General features: G+C 43.6%; 1 protein-coding gene across 2 annotated transcripts; it reads right to left on the reverse strand.

The window, feature by feature from the left end:
* Positions 1 to 2568: 2568 nt before the first annotated feature.
* Positions 2569 to 7057, reverse strand: klhl38b (kelch-like family member 38b). 2 transcript variants are annotated; one of them, XM_068324017.1, is made up of 5 exons: positions 6839 to 7057; positions 4207 to 5427; positions 3979 to 4120; positions 3763 to 3868; positions 2569 to 3573 (listed from the first exon to the last, which is right to left on the reverse strand). In XM_068324017.1, exons 2-5 carry the CDS (start codon positions 5424 to 5426, stop codon positions 3284 to 3286), a joined length of 1758 nt encoding a protein of 585 aa, XP_068180118.1. In that variant the 5' UTR covers position 5427; positions 6839 to 7057; the 3' UTR covers positions 2569 to 3283. The 2 variants fall into 2 exon arrangements, with proteins under 2 accessions (XP_068180118.1, XP_068180119.1); XM_068324018.1 differs by having other exon boundaries at positions 3405 to 3573; positions 3753 to 3868.
* Positions 7058 to 25859: the final 18802 nt, after the last annotated feature.

The raw sequence follows: 25859 nt of genomic DNA on the forward strand, positions 1-25859 counted from the left end.
TTATGTAAAATGTCATCAAAAAAGAAGGTAATGATTTGTAAATCCTTTTAAATTTAAAGTCAGTTGAAAACAGTAAAGATAAAATATTTAATGTCAACACTGTAAACTTCATTGTTTTGAAGAAATCCGTGTTCTTTTGGAAATCGATGCTGCAACACCTTTCAAAAACACCGGAACCTCCAGAGGAATGTTTTTTTTATGCTGCATCATCTTTGTAGGAAGAAAGAAATGGAATTTGAAGATTTTATGTTAAATTAGTCTGTGACCCACACATGAACCATGCATAGCCTGGTTCTTTGAGGCCCCAACTCTAATGAAATCTATTTTCAGAGTGGGCCAAACTACAGAATAACAGGGAAAGTCCCAGCAAGTGGTCGGTCAGTTGGTGAATGACTAACAAGGAAGGGAGCTATGACCTAAGGCTCTAAACATATTCCTTTCAATGAATCACAAGCAATGGGGAACCTGTGCTCTGTTCAATGAACTTACCGGTAGTTGCCGTGAAAAACAGTAAAACACCTCACCCTGTTTGTTTCCAGTTTAGATAGTCTGTCAGGCTTTGAATGATAATAAGATAGCATGGACAATTACAAGTTAATAGCTTGTAAAACAAGGTAATAACCCTGCTATGAGGCTCTTAGGAGGAATTTCCTTCAAGACACACAAGCAAGTATGAATCAAGTATGTGTTTGAGTTTAATTTCAGTCCAGTTAGCTCACACACTTTTGGATAGAAAGACATTAGATTTTGTTCTGACTTTCATTGTCCCGAGAGGGTGAATCATTTTGCATTTGGTGATCCCCTGGATTTATGTCTAATACCAGCAGCAGATCAGTGTTTATATTCAACAAATAAAATGTTCCAGCATCCACCCAATGTGACAGTTCATTGGGTTGAGCAGCAGCAGCAACAGTACATTTTTATTTTATGGTTTGTTTGTTTTTTTATTCTACTTTTGTGTATATTCTGTTTCCATAAATATTATGCCTCTATTTTATTACTTAGTTTTATCTATCTACTACTACATTCTTCAATATAATGTGAGTGAGGCTGTGACACTAAAGCATTTCTTTGCCAGCAACTACTTCATGTGCTAGTTGTGAACAATAAATAATAAAGCCCTGATGGATGGATGGATGGATGGATGGATGGATTTTGACAAAGCTGTGCAGAAGTATTTATGTTCCCAAGATGATGTACAGTGAACATTTTGGTGATCATGTGACTCCTCCTCCTCATCAGCTGCTTCAAATGTTAGCATAATAACACGTTAGACTGAGCATGTAGAACATTTTACATGTTGTCCTGGGGTGGTAGTAGCTCAGTAGCGCTTGGGACCTGGAGGGGGGCTGGACCACACGGTGGAGTGTGCACTGATTGGTGGAGAGGTGGCAGTTCATCTTCTGCCGCGGTGCCCTTAAGCAAGGCATCAAACCCCAAGCTGCTCCCAGGGCGCCACCACATCGCTGCCCGTCCCTCCAACATCTCTCTCTCTGAGAGAGATGTTTCAAAAATAGTTACCATGTTCATATTTACAGATGCGTTAATGTAATAGGGGTTTTTAATAAATCCTCCCGCTCCCTCCCCCTCCTGCGTCCATCATCCTTGTTTTTGTTGTGATGTTATGACCAGACGGGACAGCTGCTCAGCTGTAGTCTGCCCTCTGAACACACACGGTCACACACATGAGCACCTGTTGCTACTCATCCTCACTGAGTTTCATCACTCACTCAGTTTCTGTGTTGTGAAATCCCACTCATCAATTTGTTGCTCTCCGGTCGTCTCTCACATCTGCTGGCTCTCGTGGCAACAGACAGCATCACATGCCTGGTGGTGTTACACGGTGAAAAATTCACCCCCCTTGTTTGTTTCTCAAAATAACATCGGATGACCTGTGTTTTTCCAGTCCCCCACCTTTTTTTTTCTCCTTCTCTCCATCCACCGCCACTGGGAATCCACTGGCCGACAGCAGGCGACTGAAACATTTGACTTCTGGATTCATTGAAATGTACATACAAACCAGTGTAATGCCTCATGATCACATCAAAGTCCATATGAAATAACTGGTCAATGGAAGTCATTGATGAATGAAATAAGTTAATCATTCAATCACCCTTACGTTGTTACTGATTTCTATGAAGGAAACAATATCATTCTGTATCTGATACCTGAGTCATCTGGATCTCTTCATATTTTCTCTTAATTTTTTTTAGTCACACTGAACCTGCAGCTAAATGTAATTGAAAAATCATGTTAGCCAACAAAGACTTCCGGGGTCACCCCTGGCTTTAGTTTCATCTGCAACAGGTGGAGCAGAGTCATTTCAGCATGTTCCTACTGGATGATATTTAAAGCTGCCCTTTGTAAAATGATACCTTTTCTATATTATTTTATATTCCATCTAAAATAGTAGGAACCTGCCTCAACTTGTAAAGGTCCCACGTGGGCAGGCACATGCCAAACACACGATGACACGTATGGGGCATGTGACATCCCAGAACACAGCCACTGTAGAAATGCTGCGCTCCCTTCAGAGTTACAGAGATTCAGAGAGATCACATGTGTGGATTTCCTTTTAATATAAACCAACAGAACTGACAACAAAGAAAAACAGAAAAAGCAGTACAAAACATCCAAAAGGAACATTTCACTTGTAAAAATAAAAATATTAATGTTTTCCCTTTTTTCACAGGTTGATTTACCAAACTCAGTCACTGTGTCAGCAGAGGATAGATATTCATGACAATGCATAACTTTACTGTGCACACTATACCAAAGTAATCCAAAGCACTAAAACATCTGTAATGACTGTATTTAAATGCAAATATAAAGACAAAATAGTTACAAGTATATTAAATGTTTTATAATGTTATCAGTAGATCAGTAGAATGGCTGTGATTCATACCTAAGAGCTGAGCACTGCTTTGATTTCCACCAAACAAGTACACAGCCTCTGGGTTTGGACATGATAAGTTAAATCTTGTGATTTGGAGCAGGATGAAAATAGATATTTCACCAATTGCAAAGTTAGGCAGGTTAAGATGGGGGCTGTGCAGCAGGATTGCTTGTTTAGATATAAAATTAATAAAAAAAAACATGAGTTATCAAAAGAATTACTATCATTATAAAAGTATTATATATTTATACATGAACCCAAGTATCCATGATTCTCTGTATCAGTTCTAACTCTCAGCATGAATGTTGAGATATTCTAATGATCACTTAAAGTGTTTTATGTACATGTAGTAATTCTCTTTGCATGAACATTAACATGAACATGAGGCTATGAATTGTCCCATGTCTCTGAGACATGTGTCACTGTCAGGAAGCCATGGTCAAACAGTTTATATGGCAGAGATCCTTTAGATGTCCAAGAGTCTGTCTTTGAGTCATAGCATTCGAAAGTGTCCAAGTCCTCGATGACGTCGTAACCATTGATGGAACGTCCACCAGTGATGTAGAGTTGGTTGTTCAGCACAGTGGCAGTGTGGTGCATCCTCCTCTCTTTTAGGTTGGCACACTTGATGAATCGGTTGGCCTTGGTGTCATACGCGATCACTCTCCTGGTGTACCCTGTGTCAGGAGAGGCATTCATTTGAGAAGTCTGGCAAAAGTGACCCAAGCAGAGATGCAGTGGTGTCTTTATGTAATTTACATTATTCACCAGAATATCAATCAGTACCGATTAAAAATGTGAAAAGAATATGGTGCTATATTCTAGATTCTCTCTCATGTTTAAGCTTCTTAATCACCATTTTGTACCTCCAATGATGTAGATCTTCTCGTCCAATATGGCAGCAGGAGCAGACACATTCTTCACTGATCTGTTCTCCATCTTGGACCACATGTTCCTGGCGATGTGATATACCTACACATGAGGAAGTGGAGCAGGGGTCAGGCAAACAATTGAGCGAATGATTGAGAATGGATAGACAAATTAAAGCAGTTACATGGTAAGTGAAGGACATTGTCTCTCACCTGTATGATTCTGACTGGATTCTGCATGGAGTCCTCTCCTCCAAACACATAGATCCTCTGGTCGGTGGCAGCCACTGCAGGGTGCAGCACGACCTCAGGCATGGGTGCCATAGCCTCCCATTGGTTGAACATACTGTCGTACCTATGGGCATTAATGACAGATTTGTTATCCCTTGCCACAATATTATTTTTTGTGTGGTGTGTGTGGATAATGATGGACCAGCTCACCTCTCTACACTGTCTGTCATCTGTCTGTTTGTCCTGAGGCCACCCAGGACAAAGATGAAGTGGAGGTAGGAAACACTCTGGTGGGCAAAGCGTGACTCCAGCATGGGCTCTGCTGTCCACCACTGGTTGGTCTTGAGCGAGAGGGTGTAGACAGTCTTACTGGCTTGGCTGTGCTTTGTGTTTGTGGTCAGGCCTCCAGTAACATACAAGACACTGTGCAGGGAGACATAAGAAGCTTTATACAGACGGAGAGGCAGCTTGGCTAGCCACTTCCACTTCTCTCTCTTCCCATCAAAGATGAGGGCCTCCCTCGACGTTTGCTCATTGTTCTTCCTTCCTCCTACCACTACCAACATATCTTGGCAGGAGTGGCGCCTCGGTGCTACCCAAAGGGGCTTCAAGTCACCCAATGTGTCACTGATACATTTTGTGCTGACAGAAAACATCAAGCGTCTTACAGATTCTATGAGGTCAGTGCAAAGGGTGGACGCCTGGATTAGAGGGTCATTGGCGATGAATTGGAAGAGGTAGGTGGGATGGATGTAGCGAAGACGAACTTTCTTGAAGAGTTCACTGATGGCACCATGCCTAGATAAAGGATCATGATGGATCCAAAGGACAAGTGTCTCGAAGACCTGCTCCTCCTCTGCACAAAGACTATCATCTTCCAGGTAACCCATGAGCTCTGGTAAAGAGAGCTCACATAGATCCTCAGATACTGACACATCAGAGAAGCTCTTCATGGCCACCTCCTTGGCTTTTTCTCTCAAACTGTTACAATACATGATTTCAGAGAGTCTTATCATGCTCAAACAGTTGTCAGGACTTAGTTGCTCCTGGAGGAAGCTTGAGCAAGCCTCAAAAAGGCGGTCGTATTGCAACATGGATGCCGCCTGCATCAGTGGCAGCACAACATCCATACTGATACTAATAAGTCCTGTGTAAACATAGTCAATGATGGTACTCAGAATGGCTGATGTGATGCCCTTCAGATTAATCTTGGCCTGCTGTTGTTCTAAGAAGTTGTTGCAAAGCATGGCTCTGAAGTAAGGGCTGCTGGAGACCAAGACATTGCGATGGCAGGGGATCTCTGTGTTCTCTGAACACAGTGACACATCAGTCAGGATGTTCTTCTGTCTCAGTGCGTTGAGCTGCAGAAGCAGGTTGGAGGACTGCTCCTTGTCTTCATAGAGGAAGATGCTGACTGTTGGGTGGTCCATTCTGAATAAAGAAACCATGATGTTACTGCCAAAATGTCCAAAAATCATTAATTTCAGGCTTTTTTTTGTTTTTGCAGCAATGATTTGTTAGATAGGTACTATGACCCAAGAATCAAAGTGATTTTGGTGGTGATCCATACTATTTATAAAATATTGTTTTCTTGATCAACAGTCAAACTAGTAAATTCTAGTACAGGATTTCTTTGTCAATAAGATACGTTGAGGGTCAAACTAACAGATATATAGGTGAAGCAATATCATGAGGAAACTTGGCAGCCCTGGCAGAGGTTTGTGCCCTCTAACTTCTGTCTAGATTTTATTTAAAGGTCCATGAATACTATATATTCAATGCAGTTTGTGGCCCTGATGGAAATAGTTTATGCTAGGTGGAACAAGCAAAAGAGACAAAAGATGTCTCTTCCTCGTGTCTTGTGCATCTGTGGACAGACAGATGACGTTTTTGAAAACCATTAAGTGTTTTCCATCAGTTTGTATGAGCAAAGCTTTAGTTGTATGACTTGTCACCTGAAGGTTCGCTTCAAAATAATGATGACAGGATACTGGCTCTAATTAAATTGGGACACTTCACCAGAGATTAGAGATTATGAGAAAGTGGATTCTTTCATCAAGGCCACTGCTCTTTTTCGTAGGACACTTTGAAAACGGTCATTGCCCACACTGATTTAAGCCTCCTCACAATTTGACAAGGATTATGAAGGTAACACAACAACGACCCCCCCACACACACACACACTCACACACACACACATGCACCATCCAGCCAAATTGTTCAATTAATTACAGTTGTGTGTCATGAATCCAAACCTTAAATATTATTGTTGTTCCAATCACAGTTCAAACGTCTAATTAACTGAAGGACATGTACAGTAAATTAAAATTGTTCACATTTTCTTTGAAATTAGATTAGTGTATATTGGTCCATGTGCCCAAGTCAGTACACAAATTAGACATAAGCCTACTGGGGCCTGCAGTATACCAGAGTGACTGCTTTGGAGGTTCATCGTCTAATTACATTACCACCGAACCATTTCTGCTGCAGGACTGTAATTTATCATGAGAGAAGAAGCGACGCTCCTGTAATGTAAATTATGTGGAGCAAATTTTTAAAAAAGCATCCTTACTCCCTTCTGTTGCACATAGTGCAAAATAACCAAAATGTACCGACGCATACATACACAGCAATAAGAGTTCTATCTATCTGTCTGTCTGTATATATATATATATATATATATATATAGTATACTGTATATACAGTATATATTGTTATTGATACATCATTACATTACTATTGATACCTATTTACATCAAAGTGATGTTAGTATCAGATGCTTCATAAAAGAAATCCAATGCTCCTGTTAGCTCATGTAGCCTCAGTTGGATGCATTTCTTACTTGTTCTTCTTCTCTCTTGGGTTTCTGGGGGCGTCCCGCTCTGTACACGGTTCCAGATCTCAGCAGAAAATCTGATGTCTTGACATTTTTCTAGTCGCTGTTGCTCTTTCCTCTCGTGTTGGTGCTATGTGAGTGTATGTTCCAGAGGGGGCTGTCTCTTTGTAGGAGCCTATTGCTGTTTGTTATGGTTTCTTTCCACGTGGCCTTTGTATACACTCCTCCTCTAAAAATAGGGTCTCACTTTGGCAACATGGCTGCAGAGTCACATGTGACATGTTGGAACACTTTCTCAGTAAATGATAGCTTCACCTCAGTCCGAGCTCTTGTGTCTTCCTAAACAGCTTGCATTCCTGCTCACTCCCTCTGCTCTATCTCTGCCTGCCACATGATTACAGCCGTAAAAACAGACCCAATGTTTGATAACACTCATTCTGAAGGCTGCTCTCCGCGCCAGCTGGCTGCTTGCAAACACAGATATACAAAAACAGGATTAGGTTACCGAGGAAGCACGCACATAGGAAGGAGTCAACAAGCAGATGTGAAACATGCATTATAAAAACTTAATGAATATATTTCGCATTTACAAAGAGGCTTGGGCTAATGGACATAATGAGAAGTTTTACTTTGGACATGAGATACAAAGCTAAATGTTTCATTTTTTACTCTCACAAATGGTATCCATCTTTTAAGCACAGAGAAATATATTATTGTAACTGTAGATGCTTGTGTTTCCCACCTTTGTATTTGTTAAAGTCATTTCCATCTCATTTCTTGCATGCTCCCTGAAACAGATTAATTTTATTCGCTCTAGCACCAGCTTTCATGGAGTATATCCCACATGATTGTCTTCCTGAATGAAAGAGTCACAGTTTGATGGGCTGTTTTATAAATGTGGGAACATGAAAACAACAAGCCTAGCATACATCCTCAGTCACTACAGATATGACTGATCCTTGTTTACAGGGCTTGGCACATCAAACATAAATATAGCCACTCAAATGAGCACAACCATTCCAGTGCAGTTCAGTGTGGATTTCACAAGATCACCAGTTTAGACCTTGATGTTGTTGTGCTTAATATCATCAGTCATGTGGTTTTTGTGTCACCTTCCAGCAAACACAAGCAGAAATAAAGACTTAACAGACACAAGCAAAAACAGCACAAATTTAAAAAATAAGAACAATAACTCAGGCAGACGTGAGGCAAATATATGGAATTGAAAACTAAGGAAGAAGTGTTCATGTTTGACACCATGAAACGGATGCTTTCATGAAGGAGTCAAAACTAAGCAGCGCCATCTAGTGGTCGTGTCAGCCATTCTGATGGTCTCTGCCATGTTTGACCTTTGCTTGTTTGTAATCAACAAACATATCCGTCGAATTGTAAAGTTCTGCAGAATTTTCTGTTCCTGCAGGACAATCATTTTTCTGATCAAAAGAAAATGTACAACAATCATTTAACTGTGTTCATAAACCCCTTTGGTATGTTTTTATCCAACTCAAGATTGCATTTTCATGAGCACACATGACACAATCACCTGTTAATAATCAGTCTGTGTACTACTGATATACTAGAAACAGCACAGTTCAGTCCATGTAGACCATGTCTACATGAAACTTATATGCACATCAAATTCAGAATGCATGAACAAACTTGATGAGGCAAAACATAAACACATTGCTTCTACACTGTTTTCAGCTTGGTGTATGTAGTGAAAAAAAAAGTAAAATCATGACTACCTGTTTTACATGCTTTACTCCATGTCTCCATATGTTTCAGGTGTATAATTTCAAAAATGTTTTTTCTTCCATACTAATGACAGCATTTTCACATCAGTCAGAAACTGCACATTCAAGGGCAAACGCATAAGTGTGTGTTACTTTCCTAGGAGTTTGCTGGGTTATGACCACTCATTCAAAACTGTGATTGCATTTATTTTTTTAAGTTAAGCACACTGTCTGTTATCTATTTTCGTTCACCTTGACAAAAATGATTCATTAATGTTCGCCCTCAGGCTGTGACTTACATAAAGCATCGGCGCTTTAACTCACACGTTGCAGCACATTTTCATGCAGCGGTGTTGCTGTTGCCACCCACAAGGTGTTGTGTGTTCATATCACCAAATGATTATCTTCTCAAGAGCACATGCTCTAATAGAACCAATACCCAGGGGATTTAGATTGCACTGATTAATTTTATTTTCTCAAGTTTGTGTGTGTGTGTGTGTGTGTGTGTGTGTGTGTGTGTGTGTGTGTGTGTGTGTGTGTGTGTGTGTGTGTGAAGGGCAGACTTCTTGAATTTAATACAAGACTTTTTTTTATCCCCATGGGGAAATGCTTTCTCTGCATTTGACCTTACAGCACATGAGGAGCTAACTGTGGTTCAATACATTGTTCAAGGGAACTTCGACGTGTAGACTCTAAAAGTGCAATCAAAGCCCGGCCTTCAGATGGGTTAAAGCATGAGCCACAGCAGCCTAAATGTTGTGTAATTTTTCTCACCACCTATTTATCCTAAAATGTTGGAGGTATTGAAATTTAAATATTCAGGAATATATGAGTTGAAGCAAATAAAGGTCACTGGAGAAAAAGAAACCACCACTGATTCCTTTTCCACTGTCTTTGCTCAATTAAAACCTTTCTTTAAATCAATGTGAAAGTGAATGAGACACTTTGTGTGAGTGCTGTTCATTGTTCGTCCATATCTCATCAGTGAAGAGTCATAGCCAGTCGTGAAGATGGATTGCAATTCCCCCACTTGTAAATATTGCCTGAATCTGGTTTTTGGTATTCAATGATAAATCTTAGGGCTAGTCAGGCATATTATGGGTTTTTTTACTGTCTATTTAGATAAGTTACCCAAGGCACTTGGGTTTTTTGCACTTGGCTAAACTGTTTGAGCCTAAACAAATCCTTGTTTTGACAGGAGTCACAAAAAACCCAGAGAGGGCATTTCATTTGTGCTGCTAACTTTTCATGAAAAAATATAATCAAAGATTCTCACATTTCAAATGGAGATTAATTATCTGAGACACACACTCACAAGGGACTGAAGCATAAATTGTTCCAAAAGGCCAGTTCAACCACTACTCCTCAGGATTTTAGTTCTTGTTGTACTGGCAAACATGTGGTTACTATGGCAATGTTAAGGTTGTTATGGGTCCAAGCCTTAAGTTCATATGACAAATTTATTTGTCAGCCTCCTTTAAACTGCTGTTCTGTTGAAATCCCAATCAAAGACACGGAGTCGCTTATGATATTTCTGTTTTTAGTTATGACCAGGACTGTCTTTTTTCGATGATACAGTAATGGAATTACCTGAAACATGTCCAGACTACGTGTGAGTGTGTGTCCACTGTTCATTGTCTTACACTTTGTCCCATGTGTGTTTTTGCAATCTAGATTCAGCCTAGGAGTCACAGACTCAGCCGCTAATGATAAAAGTTATTATACAGAGAGGAACCCAGTTGATGCAAATACATGGAAATGATACAGCAGAATAAGAGTCAGCCATGAATAGAGTCATGTAACTAGGTCTACTGGCTTTTAGTAAATAGAGATTTTTCAATGACAATCATTCAAATGTGATTGTCATGGGGTGCAAACAGGACCCAAGTGCAGCACAACGAGAGAAGACAGGAGTTAAGTTCAACAGTGTTTATTTTCAGGGTGGGCGGAGTGGGAATCGAACCTGGGTCTCCCAGGCGGCAGGCAGGCAGGCAGGTAACCACTAGGCCAGCGGAGCACACTGGAGACACAATGGATCCCTCCAGACAAAGGGAGCAGGCAGGAGACGAGGTCAAGGGAGGGAAGGCTAGTCAATTTACCGGGGCTGGAACAGGAGACAGAGTCGTTGGACAGGCGAGGGTCAGGTTTACCGGCACCGGCACAGGGAGACGAGGCAGAATCTGTGGATGAAGGGCGGGTAGGTTGGCTGGGAGGCAGACGAGAGGCAGAGTCCAGGGACGAAACAGGTCGTGATCTGGCAGGCAATCCGGAGTAGAACGCTGGAGAGTGGGACATGGGTCAATTACAGTCTGGCAGAGACTGAGTGTGAGACGTGGATTTAAATACCGGACTGATTGCAGATGGGCTGTAGGTGTGGGTGATCAGCGGGAGGTGTGGTTAGGCTGGGAGGTGGGACAGTGGAAACTGGAGCAGACTGCAGGAATGGAGTGATCATGACAGGACCCCCCCCTGAAGGGACAGCCCTTGACGTCCCAAAAACCGACCTGGGGCAGGAGGTTGGGGAAAACAGGAAGGCGGGGCTAGAATTCTTGGGACCCCGAGGACTCCATGCCCCCGGGGTCAAGTACCTCCCCCTTGGATGCAGGCCTGTCCCCCTTGGACTCCTCTCGACAAGGCCTCCCCACGGGTCCGAGGTGCTGGTTGCTCTGGGTGTTGGTTGTGGAACTCACTCACCATCAGGGAGTCCACAATGTGGCGACCCGGGACCCAAGACCTCTCCTCCGGACCGTACCCCTCCCAGTCAACCGGGTACTGCAGTCCGTGACCCAGGTGGCGGGAACGAATTATGCGACTGACCGCGTAGACTGGTCCTCCTTCCACTTGCATGGCAGGAGGCGGAGGGGGATGAGCTGGGGACAGAGGGCTCTCATGCACAGGTTTGAGCCTTGACACATGGAAAGTGGGGTGAACCCACATAGTGCGAGGTAATAGTAATCTTACTGCCGTCAGGCTGATTATCTTAGAGACTGGAAATGGGCCCACAAACCTGGGGGCCAGCGTTTTGGACTGTACACGCGGGGGAAGGTCTCGGGTGGAGAGCCACACCTTCTGGCCCACCTGATATTCGGGTGCAGGAGTCTGGCGGTGGTTAGCAGCGGTGGCATAGCACTCCCTGGTGCGGAGTAGGGTGTCGCGGGCCCTGGACCACACCTGACGGCAGCGGCGGATACGAGCAGAGGCAGAGGGGCAGGAGACCTCGGCGTCCAGGGCAGGAAACAGAGGGGGTTGGTAACCATAAACACATTGAAAGGGTGAGAGACCGGTGGCGGAGCTGGTCAGCGAATTGTGGTCATACTCAACCCACACCAAATGGGAAGCCCAAGAGGCGAACTCCCGAGAGACCATGCAGCGCAGAGCAACCTCCAGGTCCTGGTTCCTTCGTTCCGTCTGACCGTTGGTTTGTGGGTGAAAACCCAAGGACAGACCACGGTCCGACACCACATCCAGGGGCAGTCCATGAATACGGAAGATGTGCTGTGTTATCAGTTGAGCGGTCTCCTTGGCAGAGGGAAACTTCTGCAAAGGAACAAAATGAGCCATTTTGCTGAATCTGTCTACAATGGTACAGCTGACAGTGTTACCTTCGGAGGCTGGCAGGCCGGTGACAAAATCAAGTGAGATGTGAGACCAGGGGCGCTGAGGTACGGGCAGAGGCTGCAGGAGATCAGCGGGAGCCTGGTGGGACGCCTTGCGTCGGTTGCAGACCTGGCAGGCCTTAACAAAGTCCCTGACGTCCTTCTCCAGAGACGGCCACCAGAAGTGTTGGTGAAGAAGGTTCCGGGTCCTGAGAGCCCCTGGATGGCACGCCAGTTTGGATGAATGACCCCACTCCAAAACCTCAGTGCAGAGGTCAGCTGGGACAAACAGGCGGTTATCGGGACAGGCACTGGGTCCCGGCTGGCCCTCAGTGGCAACATGGACTCTTTCCTCAATGCCCCAGGTGAGGGTGGCAACAACGCAGGGAGGAGGAAGAATGGTCCCTGGTTCTGTCATGGCTTCCTCACCTTTCTGGAACTGCCGGGACAGGGCATCAGGTTTGACATTTCTAGAGCCGGGGCGATTAAGGGAAAAGTTAAAACGGGTAAAGAACAAGGCACACCGGGCCTGGCGAGAGTTCAGGCGTTTTGCTGTGCTTATATATTCCAGGTTCTTGTGGTCGGTCCAAACCAGAAACGGCTATTTGGCCCCCTCCAACCAGTGCCGCCACTCCTCCAACGCCAGCTTAACAGCTAACAGTACGCGATTACCAATATCATAGTTTTGCTCGGCAGGGGAGCGGCAGTGGGAGAAGTAGGCGCAGGGGTGGAGCTTCTGGTCAGAGATTGCCCTCTGGGAGAGGACGGCCCCTACCCCAAAATCCAAGGCGTCCACCTCCAAGACAAACTGCCAGTCTGGGTCCGGCATCTGAAGAATGAGGGCTGTGGTGAACCATTCCTTGAGGGTGCGGAAGGCGGTGGCGGCCTCGGGTGTCCAGGAGAAGGAGACCTTTGAACTGGTGAGCGCAGTGAGGGGAGCCGCCACAGAGCTGTAGTTGCGGATGAATCGCCGGTAAAAGTTGGCAAACCCCAGGAATCTTTGCAGCCGCTTTCGGGAGTCTGGCGTGGACCACTCGGTGATGGCCTGAGACCTTGGACGGGTCCATCTGGATCTTCCAAAGGAGATGCTGTAACCCAGGAAGGAGATCGATGAAGCATGAAACTCACATTTCTCAGCCTTGACAAACGGAGTTCTCCAGGAGTCTCTTGAGGACTGTCTTGACGTGCTGAACATGTTCCTGGGTAGACTGGGAAAAAATCAAAATGTCGTCAAGGTAGACAAAAACAAATCTGTTAAGCATGTCCCGGAGTACATCGTTTACCAGCGTCTGGAATACGGCGGGGGCGTTAGTGAGCCCAAAAGGCATCACCAAATACTTCTAATGTCCCATAGGAGTAGTGAAGGCCGTTTTCCTTTTGTCCCCCTCACGAATGCGGACCAGATCTAGCTTGGTGAATACCCAGGCCCCTTGCAGGAGGTCAAATGAAGAGGTCATTAGAGGCAATGGGTACCGGTTCTTTACCGTGATGTCGTTCAGACCCCGGTAATCAATGCAGGGGCGCAGGGACTTGTCCTTCTTCCCCACAATGAAGAACCCAGCCCTGGCCGGGGAGGAGGAAGGGCGGATGATCCTGTCGGCTAACGAGGCGTTGACGTGCTCCTCCATGGCCTTTCGCTCTGGTTGAGAGAGGGAGTACAACCTTCCCTTGGGAAGGGAGGTGCCTGGGAGCAGGTCGATGGCAGTCGTACGGCCGGTTAGGAGACAAGGACAACGCCTTGGCCTTGCTGAAGACCTGCCAGAAGTCGTGATATTCCGGGGGAACCCCGGTCAGGTCAGGAGGGTCGGTGGCGGGTGATGGAGACAACTGAGGTGCCACCGCTTGACGAAGGCAGGTGAGGTGACAGGAAACCCCCCACTCCAGGATGGTTCCAGCCTCCCAATCGACATGGGGGCTGTGACGCCGGAGCCACGGGAAGCCCAGGACGAGAGGCAGACCAGGATGATCCAGGATGTGGAACTGAGTGAGTTCATGGTGGTTGCCTGAAAGTAACATGGGAACTGGGGAGGTCTGGTGTCTGATGGTGCCCAGTTTGTGTCCATCCAAGGCTCGTGCAGGAACTGACTGAGGTAGAGGGACCCGTTTAAGCTGCAGTTGGCGATAAATACCGGACTGATTGCAGATGGGCTGTAGGTGTGGGTGATCCGCGGGAGGTGTGGTCAGGCTGGGAGGTGGGACAGTGGAAACTGTGGAGTAGACTGCAGGAACGGAGTGATCATGACAGTGACGACTAGCAGTTCACGACATGCAGAGGATTCAGTTCTGGCTCAACAGCTTCAATACGATAAATAGGTGTTAAATGATCTGAATGACTTTCATGGATTTAATTAAATACTTATAATCTGTTTGCAAATGGAACATTGGTTCAAGGGAAATGTTTGAGGATGAACCTGAAACTCAGCCAATATGATCCCTTTCGGATTTCACTGAAGCAGTTCTTATTAGTTTTTGATTTTATAATGTTTATTTGTTTGTAGTGTATAGAAGATGTTTAATTTAATTGTGTGCTGTATGGCCAGTTCAGCTTGGAAAAGAGATTTATAATCTTAATGAGGAAGATGTGCATATCATGCTTGACTTAATTTGTACTTTACTCTGTGGTGCACGGACAGCTCCTCAAGAGAAACTTTAGTCCAGTCATGAGAAACCAGATGGAGAAAGGAAAACTCATGTAAACCTCAATGCCATTCAGACTAACATTATTGTATCCACTAGGTGTCAGGCCAACATTATGCAAATGTTGAAGTATTGAAAGCTGAGTTCAAAAGCTAAACTCTCAGTCCATGAGCCAACACTTGAGATGCAGGAACAGGTCATATTAGGAATGGTTTTATTATTTAGACATTATTATTGTTCCAAAACAGAATTTTTCAAATAAATATAATGAAAGAAAACCAAAACCATTAATCCAACCATATCTCATCTTACTATTCCTTATACTGGTGAATATATGTGGATTAAAATGGCAATTTACTCAGACACAGATACCCGTAACAGTTGAAACGAATGCTGAGACTCATGATAACCACTTGAGTCAATCTGCCGTGGAGTATTTCTCCCATGTGTGTAGCGATCCATGCCGGGCAACACTGAGAGCCATAATCTAGCTTTGATGGAGAGACGTCCATGTGTAAATCAACAAAGAGCAAGCAGGATAGAGCGAGGTTTTCAGCAGCAGTCTAGTGAGACAAAGGGAGTGGGGGGAGTGTATGTTTGTGTCTGTACTCAAACGGAGAAGAGGTATTAAAGGGCTTACATTTAGCAGCTTAAAATTCTTCTGATGTAACCAACACATGTTTGTTATTATTTGGAGGGGTGGGGGGAGTGTTTGTAGCAACAAGGAATGCCTACAAAAGGCTCCTCTTTTGTTGGGGTGGTGGTCATCCAGCTGTCGCTTCGGTACAACAAGGCAGATACACACCTGCTTTATGTCCGCTGTAAGAGAGTCAGCTCCACTCTGTGGGTTAGTGGGTGTTATGTGGATTGAGGAGAGCATTTGTGGATATGTGTGTGCCCTCGTGTGTACGTTATGTTGCATCGTGTGTAGAAGGGAGGGGTGAGTTTCTGTGTGAGCACAGCAGATATTGATATTCCTCGAGCAGTAGACGCTAAAGCCAATGTCTTTAAAGTGTCAGCCCTCAGCAGCATACTGGGTGTACTCGAGGTATAGAAGACAGCAGGCGAATGAGGTAAAAAGAGTAGAAGGAGCATAAGAGCAAGACAGAAATATACAGAGAGAGAAAGGCCACGAAAGACAGCAGAGATACAAAGGCAGAGGAGATGAAGGGACAGACACAGAGAGAAAAAGGCTTCACTGAAGGGGAGGCGAACAGAGAAGAAAATCGAGACATGAGGAAAATAGAACACACTAGAGGTGAAATTGCTCAGATGTATTTGAAAGCCTCTATAGCTGACTTTGCCCTCTGCATCCTGGGAGTGAGGCAGACAGAAACAGAAATAGATGGACGAAGAGGTAGAGGTGGACATGGGGAAATGTCAGGATTCTAAATAGAGCAAATGAGTGATTTTAAAGGTACAGCAAGGGTCAGTGAATCCATCAAGAAATACAGAAAGACAAAGAAGAAAGAAGAATATGCAAAGAAACAAAAAGCAATATAAAAAACTGTTGCTTTTAAGGTCTGGGACTGACAATTATGATACCCTGGACACTTAATTGTTGTTTTAGGTGTTAATTTGTGTTCACTGATGTGATGATCATGTGTGATTTGAAAGTGGTCAAGCTTGTATCGACAAATAAACAGTTATCACCCAGGCTTGCAGGTCGTCTCAGTTTTCAGAGTGTTTTAGTGTCTTTGACTTTGTTTAGGTTTTGTTGTCTGAAACAGTTCGGTCGTGGTTCACTCTCATGACTGTCATTATAGTGATTGTCAGCTGTGCCAGGCAGCTGTTTTCAGTTAAGAAGGCGGAAAACCTACTATTACCCTAAAGCACCAAAAAGCTGATGAACAAAGTTAGCAACTAGCTGGTAAACATGAGCACTTAGCAGCTGAAGAGTCAGGAAAAGTCCTTTGGGATAAAGTGGAAACTAAACATAGAGCTACAAAGGGGTAAATACTAGATATTGGTATTTGACCAAATGATGCCGCCAAAGGAAAGCTAATGTTACTCCGTGTCTGCTTGAAATGCTGATTTAGCTCTTAGTATACAAAGTTTGGAACTACAACTATATAATGATATAGTATTATGTCAGTACTGTGGTCACACACACATCTGCCGAGTAGTTGACAACTTTAAAAGCACTTCATGGAGGTTTAACCAAAATTTGAACGTCCCAGGTTGTCACATTTTGACGCGTTGTCGCAGCGTCAAAATGGATAGTTTGTGAAAAACACATGTTACATTTTGGTCTGGTGCATCTTATATAGATCCACAGGACCAGGACGCCTGTGGCGTCTGGATGAGGGGACTGAATGCCTCATTTGATGTCTTAAGAACCTGACTTGGTAACCTTTTTTAATCATCGGAGGTTTCAGTGAGAGCAATGTTCTTTTTTTTTCAGAACGTGCTGGATACAATCATACTTCAACATGCTCATTTACAAGTGCCCATCATGACCACAGTGTGATCTGTGAGTCACCCAGTCTGGGTGTCGAGGCCTTTCTCAATGGTGATGATAAGCCTTAATTTTGATGCAGAACTCTTTTTCTTTTTAAAGTTAAGCGACCAGTACTTTTTGAACTCACTCTTATTAAAATGCATTCCTCCTTCTCATCCATTGTTTACACATTCTTACATTCACTACGTTATCGTTTTTGCTCCCTTAGCGTTCTCATTTTCTTCAGTGACTCGCTATCTCTTCCTGGAAAACCTGTTGCGCTTCTCGTCTCCTCCCTCATTCCTCTTGCACTTCGCACTCGTTCATCCCCCTCATTACCCTCCCTCATATTTCTAAACACCATCCACTTTAATGAAACGTATCTGAGTGGTGGATGATGTTGCTTTGGATAATGACTGTTCTGACCTTGTCAGAGATGATAGTGCTATGTCAAAAGAGACCCGCTCAGTTTCTGTGTTTGTTTTCACTTAAAGCAGAGTCATAAACTGTGTCCAAGTACTCTTCCTAGTTCATAACAATCCAAGCAAGGATTCTGTCTGACAGGGGAACCAGTTTTCTAACAAGTAGTGGAGCGAGATCAATATAGCAATGAAACGTAAGAAGCGTTAACAATATTAATTTGGAGGGAAAATTTTTACTTTGCATATCACATTTGTTTTTCTGCTCTTAAACTGGCATTTTTCTGGGGGAGCAGATGCTCTTGATTGTGTTTCAATTAGTTGGTCCACCTGTTAGTGTCACTCCTCGTACCAAGGCTGAACTATCCCACAGTTTACAACCAAATTTTGCTTGCTTTGACAATAACTCCATCCCTTTTGGAGAAGTTCCTTTGTAATCCTGCTAAAAAAATATGTTGATGAACAAAAAGACAAAGGGAAAGCAATCCTTCTCCATAATCGTTCCCACTACAGTTGTTTCCTCTCGTGTTTGATCTCAAGAGCTGGTCTCAAGTTTATAGTAGTGCAATTGGTTCAGTGGACCGTAGTAGTGGACTTGCATCTGCTCTTCAGCTCAGAAAGTGTCTCCTCTGTATAAAAGAGTAGTAGATAACTGGTTTATTAAGAGAAAACAACACAGAAGATTGAAATTTATCTCCCCAAGGTTTACTGGAGTATCTGAGTAGCAGTGGCTGAGCTTCTGAGTGCAGCTTCTGAACAAAGATATTGCTTTTTTAGATTTGTCTACATGTTGCTCTCACCTTGAACCTCTGTATAAAACAAACCTTCATTTGACAAGGATATTATTTATGTCATCTAGGCTTTGCATTTATAATAACTTAGCCACAGAAACGGAACAAATGCATTTCATACAGAAGGAACATTGTTCTGTTAAGAGGTTTAAGGGTTTAGATTTCTAGTTTAAACTCTTATGATTTGCCAAAACTCCCCGCCTATGGGCTACTTGACAGATACCACACATTTTTCTCTTGACTGTGGCAGCAGATTTTGGAACAAACAGGAGGTGATTTGCATACAGAATGAACCAGGAGCCCATTGTGGAGTAGGAATATTAGCAAAACACTGTTAAGGAGTGTACATAAAATATTTGTCATGTATCTCAAATGCCATAGAAAGAGACAGTTTAGTATATGTAGGGTACTAAATGTGAGGAAATAGTTAGATTGATAGATAGATAGATAGATAGATAGATAGATAGATAGATAGATAGATAGATAGATAGATAGATAGATAGATAGATAGATAGATAGATAGATAGATAGATAGATAGATAGATAGATAGATAGATAGATAGATAGATAGATAGATAGATACTTTAATGATCCTAAGGGAAATTCAGGTGACATCTGCTCACAACAGATACAATAAATACACATAACAACGACAGAGAGAAATGGCACAGCCAAAAGACGTTGTATAAATTACATTATTTACATACTGACATAATTATAACAACAGGAAACAGAAGAACCTAGAATAAAAGGAAGCATAGGGACATGAGAGAAGAAAGAAGCATTGGGTATAGACGATGTATGATCAGAAACAGAAACACGTGGATGTACCGAGCTGTAAACTGACACTAAGTACCCCCACAAAGTGTCCCACAGTGCATCCACAGTGCGTCCCAGGCCCCCCTCGTCTATCCCTTCTCAGCCGACCTTGATGACGCTTCGGCTTTGGCCCCACTCCTTCTGAGAGAGTGGTTGTGCCCTCTGATGGCACGGGGCACAGAGGAGGTCCTGAGTCTCTCAGTGGAGGAGCTTGGTGACAGCAGTCTGCCACTGAAGGAGCTCCTCTGCTGGGCGAAGGTGGTGTGCAAGGGGTGGGTGGTGTTACCCAGGATCGATCTAAACCTGGACATAGTCCTCCTCTCTATGACAGTCTGTACAGAGTCCAGATCCTGACCAATCACAGAACCAGCCCTCCGGATGAGCCTGTCGAGTCTCTCTGTGTCCCATTTCCTGGCACCACCACCCCAACACACAATGGCGTAGGACAGCACACTGGACACAATGGACTGGTAAAACAGTCTGAGCAGATTAGAGCTGATGTTGAAGGAGGCCAGCCTCCTCAGAAAGTACATCCCACTCTGACCCTTCTTATATACACAGTCCAGGTTGTGCGACCAGTCCAGTCTACTGTCCAGCTGCAGCCACAGGTACTTAAAAGTCCCCACTACCTCCACCTCCTTACCCCCGATGACTACTGGCTGTGGGGAGGGTGGTGCCCGCCGGAAATCCAGCACCATCTCCTTGGTTTTGGAGATGTTTAGCTGAAGCTCATTCCGCTGACACCACCCCACAAAGTCCGTCACCACTCTCCTGTACTCCCTCTCATCACCCTCCCTGATACATGCCACAACTGCAGTGTCATCAGAGAACTTCTGCATGTGGCACGTACCCGAGTTATGTTGGAAGTCCGTTGTGTAGAGGGTGAAGAGAAGGGGGGAGAGTACCGTTCCCTGCGGGGCCCCTGTGCTGCTGGTCACCACTGATGACAGACAGTTCCCCTTACGGACGTACTGGGGTCTGTCTGTCAGATAGTCCGTGATCCAGCTCACGAGATAGGGATCCACAGCCATGGATAACAGTTTCTCCTGCAGGAGCCGGGCTGGATGGTGTTGAAGGCGCTCGAGAAGTCAAAAAAGAGCACCCTCACTGCACAGCTCCCGACATCCAAGTAGGAGAGGGCCCGGTGGAGGAGGTACAGGACTGCGTCGTTAGCTCCAACTTGTGGCCGGTAGGCGAACTGGAGAGGGTCCATCGCGCCCTGCACCTGGGGATGCATGAGCTCCAGGACCAGTCGCTCTAGGGTCTTCATCACGTGCGAGGTGAGAGCGACTGGTCGATAGTCATTGAGCTCAGTGGGGCGTCTCCGCTTGGGTACAGGGACGATTCAGGATGTCTTCCACAAGGACGGGACCTTCCCCAGCCGGAGACTGAGGTCAAAGACCTGGTGTAGGGGTTCGCCTAGTTCAGCAGCACAGGCCTTGAGGAGTCTTGGGGGGACCTGGTCTGGTCTGGCCGCCTTCCTTGGGCGAAGCCTCCTCAACGCAGACGTCACCTGTTCCACAGTGATGGCCGTGTGTGGGGGCGTGGCCCATTGAAATATGGTAATATATGCAATGAGTGTTGACACAGAGATACTTCGGTACTGTAGGCTTCTCCCTCTAGTGTGGATGATGGATGATGGACATGTGAGCTGAGACTACAATGTCCACAGGTCATTTGTGGTGAAAGAGTAGGGCCTTCCTACTTGTTACAACAAATAATGACCATTGTACTTGTTCCAGGGTAATAGAAAAGAAGAGAGATGATTGTCCACCATAACACCTCCCCAGTTAAATATGAACAAATATGAGCACAGGCGGGTGAGCATTATTAAAAACGATCAGTCAGACCACAACTCATGCTATCACTGCACTGCCGCCAACCTAAAGCCGAATGTGTCTCTCAGGAAGCCCCAAAATTGAAAAAAAACAACAACAAAAAAAAACAACCATGACACATTAAGAACATAGTGATGCTGTTATATACAACATCAGTAGAACTGCTTTTTCCCTGAAGGCAGTAGATCTGAGCTCCATATCCCATTTTTCAATGACTGGGTTATGAGGGTAAGAAAAGGTTACAGAAGGAGAGACAGACCAGCACACTTTTACATATCAGGTTTAGATCATCATACATATGTCTTCAGTAACACCACAGAAAAAGCCCAAAAACTACACAACATTCACTCGTCATCATAACAACAGACCAGCATTTGTTCTCATTCTCAACAGTTTTTCAGCCATAAAATTTGATGTAGGATGGAGCATCAGAGTTGTTGTTGAGGTGTCGTGTACTGTACCTCAGTTGCAAGATAGAAAATAAAGCTTATTACTCAAAAATTGCTAAGTTTAGATGAAACAAGAAGAAACATAATTATTTAGGTCATTTTACCATAAACATTGAAAATGTTTATTTACAAAATCTTTAAGTGCAGATAAACGACTGAATAATCATCTGAATAAGTAACAAAGGTTTCAACTCTCACTTCTGAAATGAAAACTGGTTTTTACAGTCATCAAATATAGGTTGTTATGAGTCCCAACACGTCAGACAAGAATATTGAACTAAATGCTGTTTCATGTACAGTAATTGATACTGTGGGCAGAAATGCTTTGCATCAATGGTTCAAGAGTGTGTGAATCTGACAAAAGCTACATATATGGTCAGTAAGAAACATCCCCTCTGCCGACCTGTTGATGGTTTTCTGTCAAATTAGAACTGTAACCGTATTCCTGTTTTCTCCTGAACCTGAAACAGTCCTTCATTAGTTGGCTAAAATGAAGGACCTACGATGGAAGACCACTGATCCAAACACTCACTGGCTCTCTCCCTCTCTCTTTGTCTAACTCTCCCGTCCCACAACCTGTAATCCAGTGATCAGTTGTCCAGGCAACGGCACTGGCTACCGTTCTGCCACATGTGCAGTGTTGTCAGGTCAGATTGGAAGTGCCTGGAGGGGTTAATGCAAATCACCCATTTCACCCCACTAGAGAACCCCTATTGAAATCCTGGGCATAAGCCTACCCCCAGGTTTTTACTCTCACTGATGCTGCAACACCTCTGTGCTCCAGTGTGAAAGATCACTGTTGTTCACACGAATGAATTAAAGTCATTCCAGAGCTGATTCTTATCTTACTTAAAACACATCTTATTGTGACAATTATTGTTGACAGGGCTTGATCTGGAATAAAAACCTCATCAGTAACATTTTATTATTTTGTGAAACAATTGTGTGTAAATGAATCCATTCACGTAAATTAATTGAGACTTATAGTAGTGTATAGTAGTGTGAAATGATCCACTCGGAGCGCAAGAGGAAGAATTTGAGTCTATGGTAAAAAATAGACACATCCATGAAGTACACACATTACAGCTGTGACTCATCATGTGACATCAGGTGCTGCATGAATTGAAGCACATGTGTCGTGTGAGGCGTCGGCGACGCTCATCAACACTCCCTGTTGCTGAGGTATTAGCTCATAACATCGGTGCGTTGCAGTTTTCAAGCTTCTCTGTAATCTCTGCTGCAAACTCTTGGTGAACTCTGGTGCACATAATACCTCCATTCAGAAGTCAGTAGCATGTGGAACAATGGCCTGAAGCAAAGATATTAAAAATGTCATTGTGGCAAAAACTGCTAAATAAACCTTTGAAGCTGGAAATAGTTCTTTTTCTTCTATGAACCTCATAACACCTCTCTGGGTACGGACAGGAATGTGTGTGAAGAAACTGAACAAATATGTACATGAAAAAAAAAACTTTGTATAGTCCTGTCTAACATGTAATGGTGTGATGTATAGGATTACTCTTTTCACACAAGGTCCAGTGCATGGAGCTGTCAGAGGGCTGGAGGCTGCAAGAACATGTCTGATAGTTTGACACTAAATGCTGTTTCCAAAAGGACTTGATGCTTTGATTCCAACTTTATTTAAACATTGTTTTTCACTGAGAGAATAAATTTGAAGTGTTGTTCCTGTAGTAACACAAGTTCATACTTTCTTGTAAATATAGCTTTAAATTTAAATCACCAGTCAGGCTGGTCTGTGTGGCAGTGACACCAACATTTCTGTGAAATAAAATGAAAATGTTCTTTTCTCTTACAGGGTCTTTGCTCTCAATTTTTACTTCAGTCATTTTTTTTTTGCTCTTCGCCTCATACTGTCAGTCTGAACCATTCTGTTTTATATCTGAAGCCTCTCTGTCTGTGATCACGAGCTCTGCTGGTTTTTGGTTGTCAAACAAATACATATGCATGGCACCTGATGCAAATTACAAATATTATCTATGAACACTGAGTACGTCCCAGCTCCACTCGGGGGTGGTTAGAGTCTATTTCCCTCCAACAAAATGACACCAAAGAAAACAAAACAATCTGTCATGGTGTGATGGCTGAAATTGCAGCCTCGCGGATTAATGAGAAGTGGAGAAATAATTTGGTGATTTACTATTCAATGAGCTGGTTTCACAGACAAGCACCATAAGGGGTTTTATCTGTTTATTCACAGGAAAACATGGTTATATAGAAGTGAGATTGAATATTTGGAGTTTTAATGGTGTGTCTATAAAGCCTACAGACATTAACAAAATTCTTTTAAAGCCTCTAGTCTATAGTCTTGTAATTCCAATAGATTAAACATTACAGAATCACTAATGTGCGTAATACCAGACAGAAATGAACACGTGTATCTTAAGTCCTTCCGTGTCTCTACTTGCAGAATGGGATTTGACACCAGTGTCAGAGTTCAGACACTTAAAAACTACGCTCACACTTATTTGATTTGTGTGACTTTGTAACAGCTTTTTGTCTCCACTGTTCTGCCGTTGCAGACCAGACCTGTAATTGCTCATCCTGACCTTGCATAGTCTGGCAACCGCCGAGATAATCCCACAGTTTCACAAGTCGAGCGAAGAAACTGCTTTAAAAAAAAATGTCCGGGAAAGAGTGACTGTTGAAAAATTCTCTCTGACTTGTTTTTCTTATTTATCTTTGTGACAGCAGGTCCAGAGAAGGGGATGGCGTTTGCGAGAGAGGGAGAGAGAGAGCAGCGTGGCGTGTTGGCCCTGCGTATTTGGGAAAGGCTGTGATCGTGACTGGCAGTGAAGAGACGACGGCGAAAGAAAGGAAAGTGAGGCCAGAGACGAGAGCTGCAGTGGTAATGCATGTCACATCGATGAGGCTAAAGCGGGAGAAGTTGGGAATGGAGTCAGCTTCACATCCAATCTTCTAATATCTCAACTTGACACTCAAACTCATTTGTTGAGTTGTCCCTGTAGTCCTCCCTCCAACTCTCTACTCTTTCATGCAATGAAGAAGTCCCTGTTGAAGTCTCTCTCTTCTTTCAGCCTCCACACTCTCCACACAAGATAAAGTTTAAAGTCGGAATTTAATAAGCACGCTTTAAGCTGTCCCTTATGTCCAAGGTATGAGGATCACGTTTTATTTGGAGGACATATTTGATTTGTAAGCATACATGCAAACTCCACTTTACAGTCAACACAACAGCCTGACTCGAGGTTCCCGCTATCTGATCCATATGATGTCATTCTAATATGCAAATACAGTAGTTTGTTTCTTTGTGATGAAAACCCATGAACGATAATGGCAAATCAGTTGAGAAGCAATGTGAATTGATCATAAATCTGACAACATAGATGTGGAATCTCATGTATTATAGTGATTCCACAACAGCTGCTAACAGTGCAACAGGGTTTGAGTTGAATGTGTTTGTCTCACTACTATGTTTTGATACAACAGTCCTGACGTCCTGCAGAAAATATAAGTGAGTATGAAAGTACAGTAATCTCTTGGTACTCGCAGTTAATGTATTCCAGGAACCACCCGCATGAACAAAATTCTGCGATATAGCGACAAACTATCTATTTTATTTCAATTTACGGTAATTTAAATGTTAATGACCCTCCCCATACTGATATTAAACCACCTTCTATCTGTATTACCTTTTCCCACACTCTGATAGACTGTTTAAAGCACTTTTGTGTCTCACCGAAGAGCGTCCTGTTCAGCGACTCACAGAATGTAGCGCACTTCCGGGTGCTGTCAGCCAATAGAATGCGCGTACGGTATCACGTGACTACCTACTAAAAATTCCTATATTGGTTCCCTACAGGTGATGGATCGCATAAGGGTTAGACTAAAGGCTGAGGAAAACTGCTTTCTTGGATACCTCTGGTATTTCTTTTTATTTATATATCCTTCATTATTTTTACTTCATTCAGATGAAGTATTTGAGTATTTCAGAGAATTTAGACAGTTGTGTACATACTTCGTCTCTGAGTCTGAGGCTGCCAGACAAGCATACAGCATACATCAGCATCATCAGCATTATAGCACAAATATGTATTCTGGGAGTATATAGACATCCTCCCAGAGCACGTATGCACACGAGTGAACTGTTGTTCATCAAGCATATGTTGAATTCAGGGCTGTTACTTACGTTCCTGCTCACTTAGTGGGGAAAAAAGCAAGAAAATGTTTTACGTTTTGACTATTTTTTGTGTCGCCACCTCTGATAATGACTTTCTCTGCACCTACAATTACACATACATAAACGATGCTACGCAGGTGGCATCA

The sequence above is a fragment of the Antennarius striatus genome, chromosome 9, assembly GCF_040054535.1.
Source record: "Antennarius striatus isolate MH-2024 chromosome 9, ASM4005453v1, whole genome shotgun sequence".
NCBI lineage: Eukaryota > Metazoa > Chordata > Actinopteri > Lophiiformes > Antennariidae > Antennarius > Antennarius striatus.

Coding starts and splice junctions, on each gene's coding strand:
- klhl38b (XM_068324017.1), bottom strand. CDS start 5,426: ATGGACCACCCAACAGTCAGCATCTTCCTCTATGAAGACAAGGAGCAG. Junction 4,121..4,206: donor ATGACAGACAGTGTAGAGAG/GTGAGCTGGTCC, acceptor TAATGCCCATAG/GTACGACAGTATGTTCAACC. Junction 3,869..3,978: donor ATCCAGTCAGAATCATACAG/GTGAGAGACAAT, acceptor CCTCATGTGTAG/GTATATCACATCGCCAGGAA.